The 17252-nt window shown below is 41.0% G+C and overlaps 1 protein-coding gene across 4 annotated transcripts in view; it reads right to left on the bottom strand.

The window, feature by feature from the left end:
* The window catches only part of FARP1 (FERM, ARH/RhoGEF and pleckstrin domain protein 1), a 216412-nt gene that overhangs the window by 45966 nt on the left and 153194 nt on the right, over positions 1-17252 (bottom strand). For 3 of the 4 annotated variants that reach the window (XR_004416993.2, XM_033051219.2, XM_033051220.2), the window contains exons 6-13: positions 16515-16612; positions 11370-11484; positions 9145-9292; positions 6421-6516; positions 5713-5876; positions 4042-4110; positions 3221-3296; positions 1310-1547 (exon numbers count right to left, since the gene is read on the bottom strand). Coding sequence is in view for 3 of the 4 variants with exons in the window: in XM_033051219.2 (XP_032907110.1) it covers positions 1310-1547; positions 3221-3296; positions 4042-4110; positions 5713-5876; positions 6421-6516; positions 9145-9292; positions 11370-11484; positions 16515-16612 (1004 nt within the window). In the remaining variant the exon portion in view is untranslated. The remainder of the gene's footprint in view (positions 1-1309; positions 1548-3220; positions 3297-4041; positions 4111-5712; positions 5877-6420; positions 6517-9144; positions 9293-11369; positions 11485-16514; positions 16613-17252) is intronic. The other variant, XM_033051221.2, reaches the window with a different exon arrangement.

Raw genomic sequence — 17252 nt, 5'->3', positions numbered from 1 at the left:
CTTCCACAAACAAGAGGTGAGTGTATAAAGTCTTACAGAAGTACCTAAATCAATAATATTTTTCATCCCCTCCTGCCTTTCAGAGGAGATGCAAACTGCTAAGAATCACTGAGACTTATTATTGTGTCCTAGCTTCCTTTCTCTTCCCTCTGGCTGGTCTGTACAATGATAATGTCTGAAATAGCCCATGCACTGAAATTATTACCAGCCACTCATCATGAGTCCCAGGAGATGCAACCACTCCAGTGAGCAACCCCAGTATCCCCTGGTCTCATACACACTGGTACCTAGCAGCTGAAGACCTGCACACCATCTTCATCACTGAGGCCGACAGACACATCCTCCTCTACCTCCTCATCAAGCTGAAGGCTTCCAAAGGAGTACTTATTTCTAGGCATGGGAGAGGAGCTCAGCACAACAGGGTTTCCAAACACCAGGGGGTGAGTGAAGGGATTAATGACTTCTGAGTCAGAATCACTAGATTCTGTCCCACTGCTGGTGGAGCCCTCCATCATCTGGATTGCAGCCATGTGATCCATCATGCCACTGGCACGCAGCGACTGCATCACTGGGCTCTGCTTTGACTGTGCCCCAGCTGGCATACCATTGGCCATCATTTTGCCTTCTGGAGAAGACATCTTAGCCGCCCCACCTCCTTTGCAGTATCTCTCTGATCTATACTCCTGCCCAGGGGTTGAGGATATCTGGCTTAGGATAAAGGGATCTGTAACTGACTTATTGCAGAGATTGTGGGTTTTCTGTGCACGAAGCCGTTGAGAACCTGGAGAGTATCTGCAGTACCCATGGCAGTTGGAGGCATGGCTGTCCTCCTCCCCAGCCCTCGCCCTGCAGTCATGCCCATTTTCTGAGACATAACCCTGAGAGCCAGTTCTACTCAGGCTCATGTTAGGGCTTGACTCTTTGCTACTGGGAGGCAATGGAGAGGCCAGTGGACTACGGCTCCCCGGCCCTCTAAACATTTCATCAACCAGAGAGCTATGCCTTGGCATCCTGGGGCTTCCCCCACTGTAGAAGGAGAGATTAGCTGTGTTATCATCAAGGTACTCTTCAGAGAGATACTGGGAAGACTTTAGAGAAGCAGAGGAATCCCTATATCTAGTTCTATTGCGATTTTCATCTCTGTAGTGAATATAGGCACCACTGGTCAAATCACCCTCATAATTGTCATTTGTTTGGGAATATGACCGGGTTATTTGTCCTCTGAGGAGATCATACTCGCTATCTACATCACTGCAGTCAATGAAAGGAATGGAGGTGCTGCTGCCATGAGCAGCCCTGGAAGCTGGACCTGTGCTTGGCTGCTGTGATTGAGGTCTGTTCTGCTGCATCCTGTCCTTGGCAGGTTCCTCTTCTTCCTCCACTGTTGAGACCACTGCTCCATCCACCTTTCTGCCTTCCTTTGGACTCTTCTTCAAGGAAGGGCTCTTGTGCTGTCCAGTGTCTTCTGGTGAAGATTTCAACTCCTTCCCTTGCCGGCAGCTCTGCACTGCTGCAGCATCATTGCTGTCTCCATGGGCTCTAGCACTCTGGAAAGATAATAGAGGGAAGGCAAGGGGGAGACAAAGGGAAAGACAAAAGGGGAGGGAGGGTGGGAGGGGAGAGGTTTGGGAGGGATGGGAGCCAGAGGGAAAAGGCTACATGTAATTACGCACCAGAATTTTGCATCTGCAGCAAAATAGGAGTCTCTTGGAAAGAAAAGAGGTGACCCAAGCCTCAAAACTAAATAGACTTAAAAAAAAAAAAAAAAAAAAAAAGGTTTCTGATCTTGAAGAACAGAAAAAAACATAGGCTAAACAAGGGAAGAGAAGGCAGGCAATGCAGTGAGAATGTAAAAAGGGGTATTTGAGGTGTTTCCATGCTCTAAGGCAGCCATGAACACTAAAAACATCAACCTGTTCACACTACTCTGAGAAGATGGAGGAAAAGATAAAAACATAAGACAAATTCTGCACAGTCAACTTAGATACACTGAAAAAGTCATGTGTGGGCTTTTGAGCACCCTACATTCACTCCCTAGAGCATACCTGCCAGTGGTTGATAGGCTGGTTTTTCTGCACACAACTGCCCAGCAGCCATGCTCCAGCTAACTGAGCTTGTCTCAGCAACATTAAAATGCTACAAGCTATTTGAAATGGGCTCCATCTATAACAAAATTTTCTGAGGTTCCTAAATTTGCAGAAAGGAGAGAGCCTGCGAATATCAAAAATGATGCATGGAAGGTGAGGGTTCAGGTAGCATTCTTCAATGCATTAACCTAGTAGTTTGCTCCTGACGTTTTAAGTTCTACCTAACATAAGGTTATGTGATCAAAGGTTCACCTCCACAGACACAGATGAGCACAGAAAATGCTGGTAAATGGAGAAACCACAACAACCGAGTCAGGAAAGTGAAGCTTCCTGACCTGTCTCCTCTGAAGGTTGTCCCAGGAGAGCCATCAGCCCATATGTTTGGTGTGTTTGGGATGCCAACAACTGGAGGAACCAGAGCCAAAAAGTGAAAGAGGGTGTGGCCACCGGCTCTGTCTGTGCCTGTGGGGCTGCCGTTTTCTGTGTTTACATGTGTGGTTATATTCATGTACTGCACGTGTGCATTCATGAGGGTGCCCATGGTGAATATATGCTCAGCCTTACCAGCTGGACCTGGGAACTTGCAGCTGCTACAGTCTCACCACTATTGGGCTTTTGGACTTGTGAACTCCTAGCACATAGCAGCTGTCAGCATAAGACAAATACATATGGTATCTACCAGAGATAATGGCTTAGAAGGCCAGAGGTGCAATTTTTCCAAGGAAATAATTGTTCTCCTCCCCGGTTAATACCTGGTTAATACTAACCTAACACCTTGAAATGTGCAACCGAGACCTCTCAGCAAAGAAAAGTAATTACACTTTCCCCGGATGCAATAGCCAGCTACAACCAAGGACCCTGGCAGCAACACTGAGGATTCCAATTTTTCAGATGGTCATTAGTACAGCTCAGACAAGCTCATTATTTGTATCTGTCTGGTTGTCTGTAAGCAATGCTGTTTCACTCAGCAGAACCTAAAACTTATGACACCCAGGGCTCCCTAGCTCCCAGTTAAATGGTAAGTGAGCAGAAAACTTTGCTCTTAGGGTTTCAAAACAGCAATCAGTGGAGGGTAATCTAACAAGTAATGTTTAAAAGGATTTAATTTCCAGGGTTTCATCAACATCACTGACTTGTTTTGGCACCTCTGTATGCTGTTCTGAAGGCTGTGCCGTCAGACTCCTGATGGAATGAATCTTGCTGTGTTTCCTGGAGATAAAAGAAAAATCACATAAAGAGCTATTTCAGGGTTTTTTTTTCTACAAACAGGTATCAAGAGACATGCCTCTTTTAAACAAAATCTTTGAATAACAGCTTTTATAAAATTCTGCTCCAAAACAGATTAACATTCCTCCTTTCTGTAAAATTTTAATGTACTATGTGTTGCAAACATATCACTGTAAAAAAAGGGAGAAGCACTGAAGGAAAAATAGTCTATCAGGTAAGCATGACTCATAAGCAATGAACTATTGTCATAGTCTTTGTGGCATTTTGGCCATTATTTTCAGCTCACCATGAGCATGATGAGTTCAGACAGAACTGACTCTAGCAAGCTTGAAGACTTTCAGTTTCCCTAGAGACCCCTCCCTTGAGCTTGGCTTTACTTTTTCTTATTTTCAGTTTTATTCTGAGCTGAATATGTCTGCTCACATACATTAACCACATGGCAGCAAAGAGGGTGCAAATCAAATTGGGAGAAAGTTACCTGTGATAGTAGGATGTTCATTGCTGAAAAACAGATTGAAGACTACTCATTTTAAGTGAACCATAAGTTATGAAACTTCTGCCAAAACATTCAGGACCATGGGATATTACACATGTGATAAAATGTCAAATCAGCAGAGAAGGAATTTTTTCCTTGGACTAGTGCCAAGATCTCAGACTATAACTAACTGGAAATCATGACTTTTCTTAGATTATAACATATTGGGATAATAAATTTATTTCCTCTCACCTTTCAAACTGCACTTTTTTGTGCCCTCCTTCCTTAACATAGTCAAGAACTTGCTTCTGAGTCCGACCACTGGAAGAAAAACCAGAGTTAAAGTATTTAATGCAATATATTATCTGGTCTTCATAGACTTATATTTGGTTTGTATACAGCAATCAGAAATGCATTTGTTACTATCAGCAGAAACTCATGTTAAGATCATATAGAAGGGGCCTGGTCAGATACACACAATTTTTTAGCATTTTCCATGTGACTTGCCTCTTTTTATTTGCTATGGAGCTGCTTTTTGATGCCATTTCAGAACTGTTTTAATTCAGTTGTGTGGGCCCTCTAGGGAACTACATTACTGGGAAGTCACTACAAGGGAAAGTGAAGCAGGGGTTAAGCTTTCCTCTCTATTAATTTATGAATTAACAAATTCTTGAATCCTTTTTAGTCAAATACCAGTCTTATCTGATATTAGTAAACCCTGGAACCAAGATGAAACCTCCTGACATGCACTTCATTCCATGGTTGCTCCTATAAAACACACCTTTTCTGCAGAGATTTAGGCTGGAATCCCTTTCTCCCCTTCTGCTCCAGGGTGTGAAGTAGTGAGAAAGCCCAGAAGCATCTACTGAGCAAAGCTATAAACTCTAAAGTAAACTGAAAACAGCACAGGAAACTCACACCTCAAGAATGCTCAATTGAGAGCCAAATTCTTCCAATTCATTAGGGTCTGCAAAAGGTTACTGATCACAGTGAGTGGAGGATGAAGCCAAAACCTGCTTTCCAAAGCCTGAGGTAAAATGAATGCACCTACAGTTTTCTATCTACTTCAGGCAGAAATGTAACAAGTTATAGCTTGTTTACCCAACATAGGTCCTTCCATCTTAATTAATTTACTTTGCAGGTGGCAAACAAAGTGAGAAGAGAGTCAGGATGGCTATATATGCACCATGTTCTTGTGCAAGGCATCTAGAGTGCATCATTCATCTCAGCAAAGAGAGTTTCTGACTTTTTCTGAGCTTGTATCAACGCCACAAACAAAATAAACTGCATGAATAAAAGGACTTCCCCCTGGCATACACAACGCAATATCTACAACAACGCTTCTGTCAGTGTAATGAAAAAAACCAGTCCCAACAATAGTCCAACTATTAAAAGCTTTCCTATAGATCTAACAATATCACAGGTATACCTGGTCTTAGCAGAGGTGGTCATCTCACATGCTCATAAATCCTTTGTGAGCACAAAGATCCCTGCATAAAGTCATTGCTTTTAATTGCACAAATATGGATTTACCACAGGGACATGCAACAAGAATACAAATCTCTCCTCTGATGGGGGAAGACCCCATCCTAGGAGCAGAGGATTGAAAGAATTCCCAAAAATTGCTAGCTAGTGTTGCTTAGGACACAGGTGAACTTTCTTGTGCAAAACCAGCTGGACTCTATATACTTCGTATCTTACCTCAAGAAAGTTACTTTGCAATAGCTACTACAAAATTAATGCAGGGTTTTCACTTACAGGGCTCTTTACACTATTCTGGCTGAGAAGATGCAATGGAAAATATAAAGGAGCAAACTACAATGTAAAAAAGGTGAGCTGAAAACAACAGGTTTAATCCTAGACCATTATGGATGTGATTTTGAAATGGAGAGGCAACAAAGGTGGAAAGAATGCATGTCTTACCTGAACCTAAATGAAGAACCTCTAGAAAAAAGAACAGGTTTAGGCTTTGGTTTAGGTTCCTCAAAAAGCCTGAAAAAGGCATGATGCTCCACACAGATCTTCCAGAAAGACTTGCAAAAATCTCGACTGGCCATAAGGAATTCCAGGGTGTCCTGGAATGAACTCTGAAAATTGGGATAGCATTTGCAATGTAAGCTAGTAAGCAACAGGGTTTAGAGAAATGCACTGACAAATCAGGTGATACATTGAAAAAACAAAAACAAAAAAAACCCCCCAAGTTTCTTCCCAACTTATTGGCTTTCAGGTATAACAGGCCCTAACCTTCTAATGTTGAAACATCGCTGGTCTGCCTGTCAGTATCAAAGCTATTGCTCAAACTTCCTTTCATTGACAAATATAACAGAGATAAAGCAGCAGTTTGAATGTTAATGAGAAGAAGTTGATTATATGCTACACTTTAAGAATTGATGATACAGTACCAGAGTTGCAACCAGAAGATGACTCTGGGACACTCTATGATGATTGATTTAGTTTACATGTCCTTTGCCAGGACTGCTCACCTGAGATGCCAGGTTGACATGCACAGTACCAACAGTGAACATAAACAATCTAAATATTCATGACATGATAAAAACCACGTGTGATCTGTGAGTAGGAATTTACCGAATAACCTTTTGCCAACTTTATCAACTCCTAACACGGACTTACATTCACATCAGGCCGTAGTTTGATAAGAAAACGTTTCCTCTTGAAGCTCAGCTTTCGAACCTTAGCCCAGTTGAAGGCATTGATCTTGGTGTGACCCTACAGAGAACAAAACCAGCTGGGTTTAATCATTCCAGAGCCAAATGGAAAAATCTAAACCACTAAAGAAGCTTGTAATAAATTAATCATCTGTTCACTTAAGTTGAAATGATGATATTTCTTATAACTCATCCTCTGATAATGCAAACCATAAACATCTGGCGCAATGACTCAAGGCAGGCACTTATGGTTAAACTCTTGCAATACAGGACTTGTTACAGTGAAAATATCCAACCCAGTATCATTGCACAAGACAGAGTGAACCAGATTTTGCTATCTTGTGCCAGTTTGCATACTCAAGGTTTTCTGTGGACTAAATCACTTTGCAAAGGTGCCTCACTCTATTTCTATCAGTGACAGAGAATGCAGGGAATCCTGACACATCACCTTACTTTGATGAGGTAGATTTCCTCCCTCTTTTTATGTCTGCAGGGCAAAATAAATATCCCTTTAAATATTGCTTAATTATGGAAAAAACAAGCAACTGCAGGTTTTGTGTTGGAAGTCCAAAATACTGTGCGTGTTTTGACCTTTCATAGGGAGCACCAGAAGCAAAAGCAATCTAAACACATTATTGGTCTCTGAAGAGCCACAAAATGATTTTCTGGGAAAAAGCAACCAATGCCATAAGCAAACAGCAAGAAGGAAATTATCTTCATAATACTCCAACTCCCAGCCACTACATCACTAGCCCCTACCCTCCAGAAGTTTCATTCTTTATCTATGTCAGCAGGTATTGGAGGTGTTATGTTAAAATATTCACTACAGTGGTTTGTTCAATGAAGACTTCAATACAAACATTCCTAGACCACAGCACACAAGTGGCAGAGAACTACTCCAGGATTGCTAAATGCAGAAACCCACGTTGATTTGGGCTCCGTCACCAGACAGCTGTAGGAGTAATGACACTGTAAGATCTCTGCTAAGTCAACCAGCTGTCTAAGAATCACATAATTAATCTACTTAAAATAATCAGCAGCACTGACACTGATTTCTAAATAAATGGCAGACCTTAAATTAAGTCTGACTACAGCTTATGCCATTGGTGAGTGAACCTTTATTTTCATTGGGGTCATTCTAACGAGATCCTCGTATTTCAATTTCTATCAGTTATAACCAAAATAAAAATAAGAACTTAGCTCTTGACCTATGAAGTGGTTGAGGGAAGCCCTAAGCCTACTGACAGACACCAATTGCTGGGCAGACTCCAGCAGGTCAGAGCCTGACTTCCTTTGCAGCATTCAGTCTTGGTGCTTGACTCAGTAAAATTTCCAAGCTTTTCAGAAGCTTTAAAAACAAAACAAAACTGTTTTGAAAGTCCCAAACACATTAGGTCAAGAAGACATGACTTCAGACCTTCACAAATCGAGTCTTGGGCCATCAACCTGCAGCTACACTTCATGGAAGGATCTCAGCTGCCTGCTGGGACTCTCAAGTCCATGCTGCTTTCTGTGCACACGCATTTTCACCTTGCAGACAGTCTTAATTTACAAGGTTTGGCAATTCGTTAATTCAGCTGATGAAAATGCTGTGGGAAAGCAGGGGAAGAGCCTGAACATACAACTGCTTGAATGATGTATATTTCTAACAATGTCCTAGTGCTCTCACGTTTCAACCTATGCTTCAGTTTTGGGGTTCTACTACCAACTCATTTAGTTGATCAGGGATCTTTTTAATTTGCTGCCTCTTTTTGGCTGTTTGGTTGATTGGGTATTTTTAAATCTTATCTCAGAACATTTGGGTTGGACACTTCCGGACTTGTTTGCTGCTGTTATTTTTCTTTATGGAAGGACTAAAAGTACTTTGTAAGGCTGGAAACACTAGTATTTTAATTATAGTCCAATGGTTAAAATGAGTAGTCTTTTTTGACAATAGTAAAAAGGGGTATTTTAAAGAACAGCTTACAGTTTTTAGCACAGTCAGGTAAGCATTTAAAGTGAAAGCAGCTGACACCAGCTGACTACCTGTAGCTTCACAATTGTAAAAGCCAAATTTGTTATTTACATAAGGGGAATTGCAGAATGAGAATTTAACAAGTTCACTAATGATGCTTCATGAATATTTGCTAGACTGACTAGTGTAGGAAAGGAGAGGAAAGAAATAGAAGGAAAACAGTTTGGAACTTTAAGTGAAAGAAGCAAGATGCATGGATTCAGCGAAAAAACAATGGCCAAGGCTGGTCAGGAAAATTATAAAAACTTTGAGAAAGTAACAGTTCAGAGAACTTCTATTTACTGCCTTCACCCTTCTGCAGGTATTCCAGCTGTCAGTTGTTCAATTTGTCTCTGCTTCTCACCCATTTAATAGGCACCATTCCTGCAAGACCCACCTGCTCCTACCTGTAGGAAAAGTCAACATGACCAACCTGCAAATTGTGAGCCACAGCTCAGTCTGCATCGTGAACAGCACACTGTGGATGCAGATGGAGTTCTACACTGTGCATTCACATAAGGTAGGAGTCCCTGGAAGCGAAGGACCTACTGCATCTATAATAGGTTTAAGATCACCCTTAGAAAAATGTTGGAAGTTCCTGCATTTTCCCAGCTGAATACCTGTAGACATGACTGAGCTCTGTCAGAAATCTCTGTACTTTATGTGGTACAAAATAACATCCCAAGCAGCTCTAACCTGAAACACCAGAATGCCTGTGTTGGCAACAGCCAGGTTGATTTTTGTCCCCTCCCTGTCCTTGGCTGGATGCAAACGTATCCCGTACATCTCCAGCCGACGGGCAATCTCCAGGAGCTGGAAGTCAGACTCTGCTGGTGTCTGTCCCCTTGAGAAAGAAAATAGAGAACACTCACAAGCTTGTCACACCTTTTAATAGAGATCAAGAGGTCCTCCAGAGAACAAAGAGACATTTGATCAAAGAGACTGAGACTGTCAGAGGTGTATGTATGGTTTTTCTACATCCCCAGACTTGTATCAGCTAGAACAACTTAGTCTAAACAAGTATCAAAGAATACATGTATTTTACAGTCTATTATAAATTTTGATTGCTCCAATGCTGAGATACCTGATACAGCTAGATTTTAAACTATTAGCTCTCATAGAATTTACTACCTCCCCCTGTTTTTTCCACTGCAAAACATGCCATATTCCTGAAAAAAAAATTATGAATGGAAGCGTGCAATGATGCCATTCATAATAAAAGTGAATGTAATACCAAAATGAAGTAGAACAGAAGGCATGAAAACCTTACCATAAATGCTGTGAAGCCATTAAACACCACCATCATTAATTGTGATGAAATTATGCAATAGAAATCACTACCACTCACCTATTGCTCAACCTAGATCAAAAATGAAACTGCTCACATCTTGAAGTGTTCTTGACAGCTAAAAAATGCTTTTTAATGCCTTATTGGTACTTCTGTTTATCATCTTCCTAGTACAGGTCTTTTCTCCAGACATTAGAATATCAATTTGCATCATCATCTTGAATTCTGTTCCCCCAAATCCCTAATTCTGTAAGTACACAGTAATTTCATGATTATAAGCCGCACTGAGTATAAGCCGCACTTCTGGGTGTCGGCAACTTTTCGTTCTTTGTCCATACATAAGCCGCACCTGATTATAAGCCACACGTTACAATACAGAGTGTGATAAAAGTTATCTATTCTATCACCATCTGTTGAGGGTGGGGGCAGTGATCCTTATCTCCGTGGGAGATATTCTGCTAATGGGCCATCCATTGAAACCAGGTAGGGCATTGTTCTTTATCTTTTCACAACCCATCCTTCCTCCAGCGAGTCATTTTCTGCTAATGGCCCATTGAGTCCCACTGTGTGACTGATAAAATTACTTGATCCCATTGGAAGTTGCTCCAGCCAGGGGAAAGAGCCCAACATTTCTTACCAAGATAAAAACAGAGGTTTTGGGACACTAAGGGAGCCCCTTTCTCCACTGGACTCCAGAGGAAAACCGGATTTCTCCACATCACCACTGGACCTCCAAAGGGAACCTGCACCTTCTGCAGGAGCACTGCTTCAACTGAATCACATCTGTCACTGCAGGAGGATGCAGCCACCATTCAATGGGACTGCTACCAACACCCTGCCTGACGGGTGTCAGGTTGTACTCTGACTTTGTCAGGGTTTGGAGTTTGTTTCTTTGTAGTACTGTATTTCTATTTTAATTTCCCTAGAAAAGAACTGTTATTCCTAATTCCCATATTTTTGCCTGAAAGCCCCTTGATTTCAAAATTCTAATAATTTGGAGGGAGGGGGTTTACATTCTCCATTTCAAAGAGAAGCTCCTGACTTTCTTAGCAGACACCTGTCCTCCAAACTAAAACAGCAACTTTTTGTTCTTTGTCCATATATAAGCCGCACCTGATTATAAGCCCCACTTTGGGTTCGGACCAAAATTTTAGTCAAAATGGTGCGGCTTATAATCGTGAAATTACTGTACTCAGTGCTTTTCCTAAAACTATCACTAAACCCCTTCTTCAGCCTATCTCAAAATATAGCATTGGCAAGGTTGAAAAGCAACATTCAGTGTCCTTGAAACCAAAAGACTACTGTCAGAAGTGCCTGACTAAACAGTCATGATTTGCAATCATACCTGCATGCACAAAATCAGCAGTAAAGCGTTTTGTATGAAATAGACTGTAAAATAACAGCATGCTTGAATGAGGATCAAATCAATTGCACTTTAAACATCTTGTTATGATGATGGGGAAAAGGCAGGAGTAACCTTCAGAAAGTTCATAGGCTTTAACAGTTTTGGGGAAGCAACCTTTGAATATCTCAAAAGTCCAAAGCTCTTTTGTATTTCAGATCTAGCATATACTTACCACTAGAACTACTCTACAGGAAAAGAAGGCCAGTAAAAAAACCAAAAAAGTCTTACATGTGGTTACGGTGAAATTCCATGATTTTGTCTTCTAGTGCTTCTTGATGAGGTATATACTTGTTCTTCGCTAAGTGTTCACGATCTATGGTTTCATCAAAATCCCCAATCTCAGCTGTGGAGAATTTTAAGAGGAGTCTATTAAAACACTATATTACATCTGAATATCTGGTCAATCCAAAAGACCCAGACAGCTGGGAAGAGGGTAGAGAAGCAAACAGAGTTCCTTGCAACCTGTGTCACGGTTTTATGATTCAAATTCCTGCTACATTATCTTCCACAGGTTGATCCTCTCTGTGCTAGTATTTGATATGTGAGAAGAAGCCCCAGGGTTTCTCCCATCTACCACAACTAAGTAAGTTGTTGGATGTCAACTGAAGAGATGAGGCCTAGTGCTAGCTTGACTTGTGTGGAGGATAAGGGCAGAGGTAACAGGGAGGGCAGCACTAACTGAGCAGAACTCATCCATCTCTCTCACACTCTCTCATGGTGCTCAGCTGCCTCTCCATGGAGCAGCCAAGCACTAGCTTCCTCTCCAGGCCCATGTCCCACATGGTAACCTTTGAGAGAAAGTCAGAAAGATGGTTCTGTTTGCTTGTTTGAACACTAGCTTGTAATTCACCTCATGGGATTATGAAACATTTGTGTTCCTCTAATTCTGCAGCAGTTTGAGACACATTCTGTCTCCCTCCTCCTCAAAGCTGCTCCCATCTGCTGCAGTTACTCAACACTGTGTGTGCAACATTATGGCACACCCACCTTCCATTTTGCAGCCCATTCAGGGAAATTTCCTTTTTTTGGCAGGTGTGGGGGTGAGGGGCAGGCAATCTATCTGTGGGTGCCAAATTACTATCTTGTTGCCCGCTATTCTTGGTACGTCTCTGAAAATCTTGCTATTAGCTTTTTTCACTGAACAGGCATAGCAGCTTCTGCCTGCAAATCCGATGGAATAATAGCAACATCACTGCAACAAAGGCTGCTACCTTGGTAACATCAGGGAAATTAAAATACAGTGCCCTCAAATTAAATGCAGGTTGCAGTCAGACACGTAGCTGCACAGCTGACCCAGGATATGACAGACCCTGCTCAGATACACCTGCTTCACCCTCGCCTCAGTTCTGCCCACCTAAAAGAGCCCTCGATCCAGTTCTGCTCAAACCAAGTCTGCTCAGAAAAAGGAAAGGTTTCAGATCATATTTAAACCACTGTATTTCTGGGATCAGATGCACCTTAAATGCAATGGGGAAACAGCAGCTTTGTGTGGGTATTAAAAATGAGGAACTAAAGCATCTGTGAATGACAGAGCAGTAGGTTTTTTGACCCAAGCTGCCTGCAGACACATGATGACATTTTTTACTTTGAAGGTCAGAGGTGGAAAAGAGTTGAAAACTGAGACTGTCTGATTTACACCCCATCTGCTCTCAATCATTCCTTAAAATAGTAGAAATACTACATAACCTTTGAGAATTTCCCTTTTAAAAATGTCCTGTGTATCCCCATCTCAGAAGCAACCCTCTGCTTCCAGTTTTACTCATCCCAGCCTCATAAACCTCCAAGGTCTGTTTTTAATCCTATCTCAAATAAATGGTAAGTTTCTGTTCTTTAATGAAGCAATAAACCCGCCTAAGTTTATAACACCTCAAATAACATGGGCCTGGATTCTTCAAAATGCAGTTCAAAACCTGTGTCTGTCTACACAGAGAAGCTTAACACATCTCCTGTAGGACTTTCTTCAAAGTCAACAGTACAGAAGACATTTTCTTCACCTCTACCTGATTTCTAAAATGTTCACAGAATTTTTCAACTGCTAACCCATTACCAAAATTGTCTTCTCAGCTTTCAAGTTACTTCTGAATTTGTTCTCTCTGACCTCATAACTCAACAAGCTTTTACTTACTGCCTTACCCTCCTTTTCTACCTTAAATGAGTTTATAGTAGCACTCCATCAAGAATGAGAGCGAGTTATATTGTAAAATTTGTAAGCCTGACATGAACTATTTTTTAAAATCTTTTTGTGTGATTTAGCCAAAGACTTATTTACACTGCTGATGGTTTTTCTCTTACCTTGCAAGTGCATTACACCACGCTGTATTCTACCTGCATTAGCACTTCTGATACGTCTAATGCTCTGTGTTTCAGCTCTTTTCCTCTTATGACAGAATTACAGAATTGCTTCATTTGGAAAAGACCTCTAAGATCATCAAGTCTGACTGGTAACCCAGCGCTGCCAAGTCCACCAGCAGCCATGTCCCTGAGTGCCACATCTACATGTCTTTTAAATATCTCCAGGGATGGTGTCTCTACCACTACCTGGGAAAGTCAATTCCAGTGCTTGAATTTCTTATTTTCATGAAGAAACTTTTCCTAGTATCCAATCTAAACCTTCCCTGGTGCAACTTGAGCCCGCTTCCTCTTGTCCTGTCACTCCTTACCTGGGAGAAGAGACTTATCCCCACCTGGCTACAACCTCCTGTCAGGCAGTTGTAGAGAATGATAGACAACCTCAGCTCCCTCAGCTGCTCCTAACAAGACCTTTTCTTCCCCAGTTTTCTTGACCTTCTCTGGACACACTCTAGCACCTGAGTGTCTTTCTGAGGGACACAAAACTGGACACAGCCTGGGAGTTTTGAGTCTTCTGTGCTTTCTGACACTGACCCCTGGGAGAACTGCTTTTGACTTGAAGCCTTGGAAAAGGCTTCCAAATTTGAGTGATAGAACTAGAATCGTGGGTGTGTAGTTAGAATTGTGTAATTTCACATGGTGAAAGGGTTTTGAATTTGGGGTTTTAGAATGTAGTATAGGTATGGGACAAGATGGGTGCTCTTGGGTGTTGTCTCTTTCTTCCTTCTTGTTCCTTCTTCATGATTTTAGGTTGGAAGAAGTAGTAGTTTTTGGCTGGACAGAAAATACTGCAGTGTGGGTCACAGATGTTTGTTTATTGGGTCAAAAGTATAAATAATATAGATGTTAGCTCTTAATTGGATAGTTAGCTTTAAAAGACCTTGTAACTAGCTAGATTCACCTCCATTTTCTCACTTTGGGCTTGACAGCTAGAAGTGGTGAAGAACTCTGTACTTTAGAGAAGATTTAATAAACAACCAAGTCCAAACAAGAATATGTCTCATGAGCATTCTATCCTGACCGAGTGAAGGAAGAAAGAAGACAAGCCAGAAATTAGGTGGTGCAGCTAACAGCTTTCACACAGGGTTTGAGGTCTGGCCTCACCAATACTGAGTACAGGGGGACAGACAATTCCTGCCCTGGTCCTGCTGGCCACACTATTCTTGATACAGGCAGGATGGCACTGGCCTTTGTGGCAACCTGGGCACACTCTGGCTCATGGTCAGTCCATCTTCATACTTCACAGACTCGCTGTAGGGCGTTGCTTGCAGTAGCCAAGTGTCCTCTCACTTCTAACACGTTTTACAATGCTTTTAAGGTAGTTTTAAATTGAATGTTTCAAATAAAAATTTCATTCTGTAATATACATGCTAATTTAGCAGAAACCTATTTTTGATGTCATATTGTGATTTTATGATAAGTAACAGTCCACAATATCGACATCAGCTTGCATACATAATATATGGGCCTCCTGGAATCAGATATTCCCCATGGAAACCACTCATCGGCATAGCATTAGTAAGACATACAATAACTAACCTGAATTCTCAATCTTTCCCTTTTGATACCATTACTCTTATAATCTGTTTACTCTGATTTTTATTGCAGACAAATACATAATTTTTTTTTGCTATTGAAAAATAAGCTAGAGACAAAATAAAGACAGCCATGCAGGTAAGATGCAGCTGTAGACTTTTACCAGAGAAAATTTCCACAGAAAAATGTTCATGAAACACAAGATGGTCAAATAAAAAGGACAATTGCAAACTTCTAGCAGAGGCTTCTAACAAACATGATCATAAAGCAATACCTCAAATGAAGAGAGACACATTCATTAGGGTGTCCACTCCCCAACATTTCTTTGGTGCACAGACATTTGGTAGGAAAACTCAGCCTCCCAGAATGCAGTTTAACAAATGAGACTCAATTTCCCCAAACAATCAAGATTTTTTTTTTAATTGCCTGAGATTAAAGAAAGTTAGAACTAGCTTAACTGAGAAAAGAAATACAGCTGGATTCCTGGATACCAACAGGAAAAAGCAAGAGACAAAAATCTCACTGGTCAAGGATTTTATTTTTTTAAGTCTGTGCTGCCAAAAAATACTCAATTTGAAAATGGTATGAGTACTACAGAATTTCACAGCATCTTACTGCTACTCAGTCACACTGGTCAATGATGACCATATCAAATAGAACCATAAAATACCTGCCTTTCCAACAGCAATTAATGCGAAACTGCCCAAACACTAACAGGCTATGACAAAGAATCATGAGATTTATCTGGTCACCTCCAAAGACCTTCCATGTGTCTTTATTGACTGTAATTTCCATACAACAGCATTACAGTGGAAATACACAATATGGAATTGTACAAGGACCATGCAAAACAACGTCTATTACAACCACTATACTTGGTGCTACGTGGTTTTCCTTAATGTTATTCTCAAGATGAGTATCCATAAGGTCTATAAAGGGAAAACATATACTGTCTTTCAAGTGATGTGGAAGCTAAAAGAAGCTCTGATGTCATGAACAAAATCAATGCATGATTCTACTGGACAGTGTTAAAAAAAAAAGGGCTTAAATCTATTGTTTTCTTTTCTTCCCTATCAGTTTCCTCTTAGGACTGTGATTTAGTCTGGCATTCTAAGCATGTTTATTTACTACATTCCCTAGACAGCATACAGATCTTCAGGAATTTGAATACTCTGCTGACGTGATGCAAAGTATAATAAAATGTTCAAAAAGGATTCAAAATGTTTGCCACTGCCTGCAAAGTCTACTTTTTAAATGATCTTTGGCAGCCCATCAAATGCTTTGAAAATTCAAATCCAGGGACCAGAAACTCTTATTTATTTGAAATGGCAAATTATCTGTATTCAAATGCCACTATACAGAACTACAGAAAATTGTCCATATGGCTTAAACCTGTCCCTACAGCATCTACTAACAGGTAAACCTGCAAAGCATGTCCAACTAATCATCCTGTTTATCCACCTGGAAAGAAGAAAAAAGGGAACTTACACTGAACTATATGTGAGATTAGGAGGGCAGTGCTGGTATCATTACATGTTAGCCTTCCCTGTGCCAGGTCCTGCTTCACTTGCAATGCAAATAGGTACCTGCAAAACAAAAGTGAACAAAGAGTTACACAAAGCAGCAGGGAAAGAGGGGAAAGTATCCCAGCTCTGGCTTTGACTGCACATTCCCTTCAAGTCTTGGAATCTACAGAAGTGATCTGAATTACCTTAGTCTAGAGGGCAAATAAAACACAACAGATGCTGTATTACTGCTATTAGAGCTGTACATGATGGCTGCTTTGAAGAACCAAGATATCTCTCTTTTTCTCTCTTCCTCCCTCTGCTTGGAACCAGAGCAACGAGATATGACAGGGCTAGCAAACATGACAGCCATTAAGTACTCAGCAAAAGATAATGCAGCTGCTTCTAACCATGAAGAAATGACAGATAAACCTGTGATTTAGAGTTATCAACTGGTTCTTGTAGAATACAAAGTGAACTCTAAACTTCCACCTTGGCACTCAATTGGGAATGAGGCATAAAATCGTGATCAAACAACTCTAGCTAGCTCTTATGCCTTTGTGGCCCTAATATCTGCATTATCCAAGTACCAGCCCTTTCTAACATTGCCTCCAAACCATTTCAGCCATGCAGGGCAATCCTACACCACCAGTTTAAATGCAGAGACAACAGAAGTCCAAGACATAATCTCATCATTTAAATTTCTTTTAGCTTCAATTTC

Source organism: Catharus ustulatus, chromosome 2 (genome assembly GCF_009819885.2).
Source record: "Catharus ustulatus isolate bCatUst1 chromosome 2, bCatUst1.pri.v2, whole genome shotgun sequence".
Taxonomy (NCBI): domain Eukaryota; kingdom Metazoa; phylum Chordata; class Aves; order Passeriformes; family Turdidae; genus Catharus; species Catharus ustulatus.
This window is presented reverse-complemented; position numbering and strand designations above follow the sequence as displayed.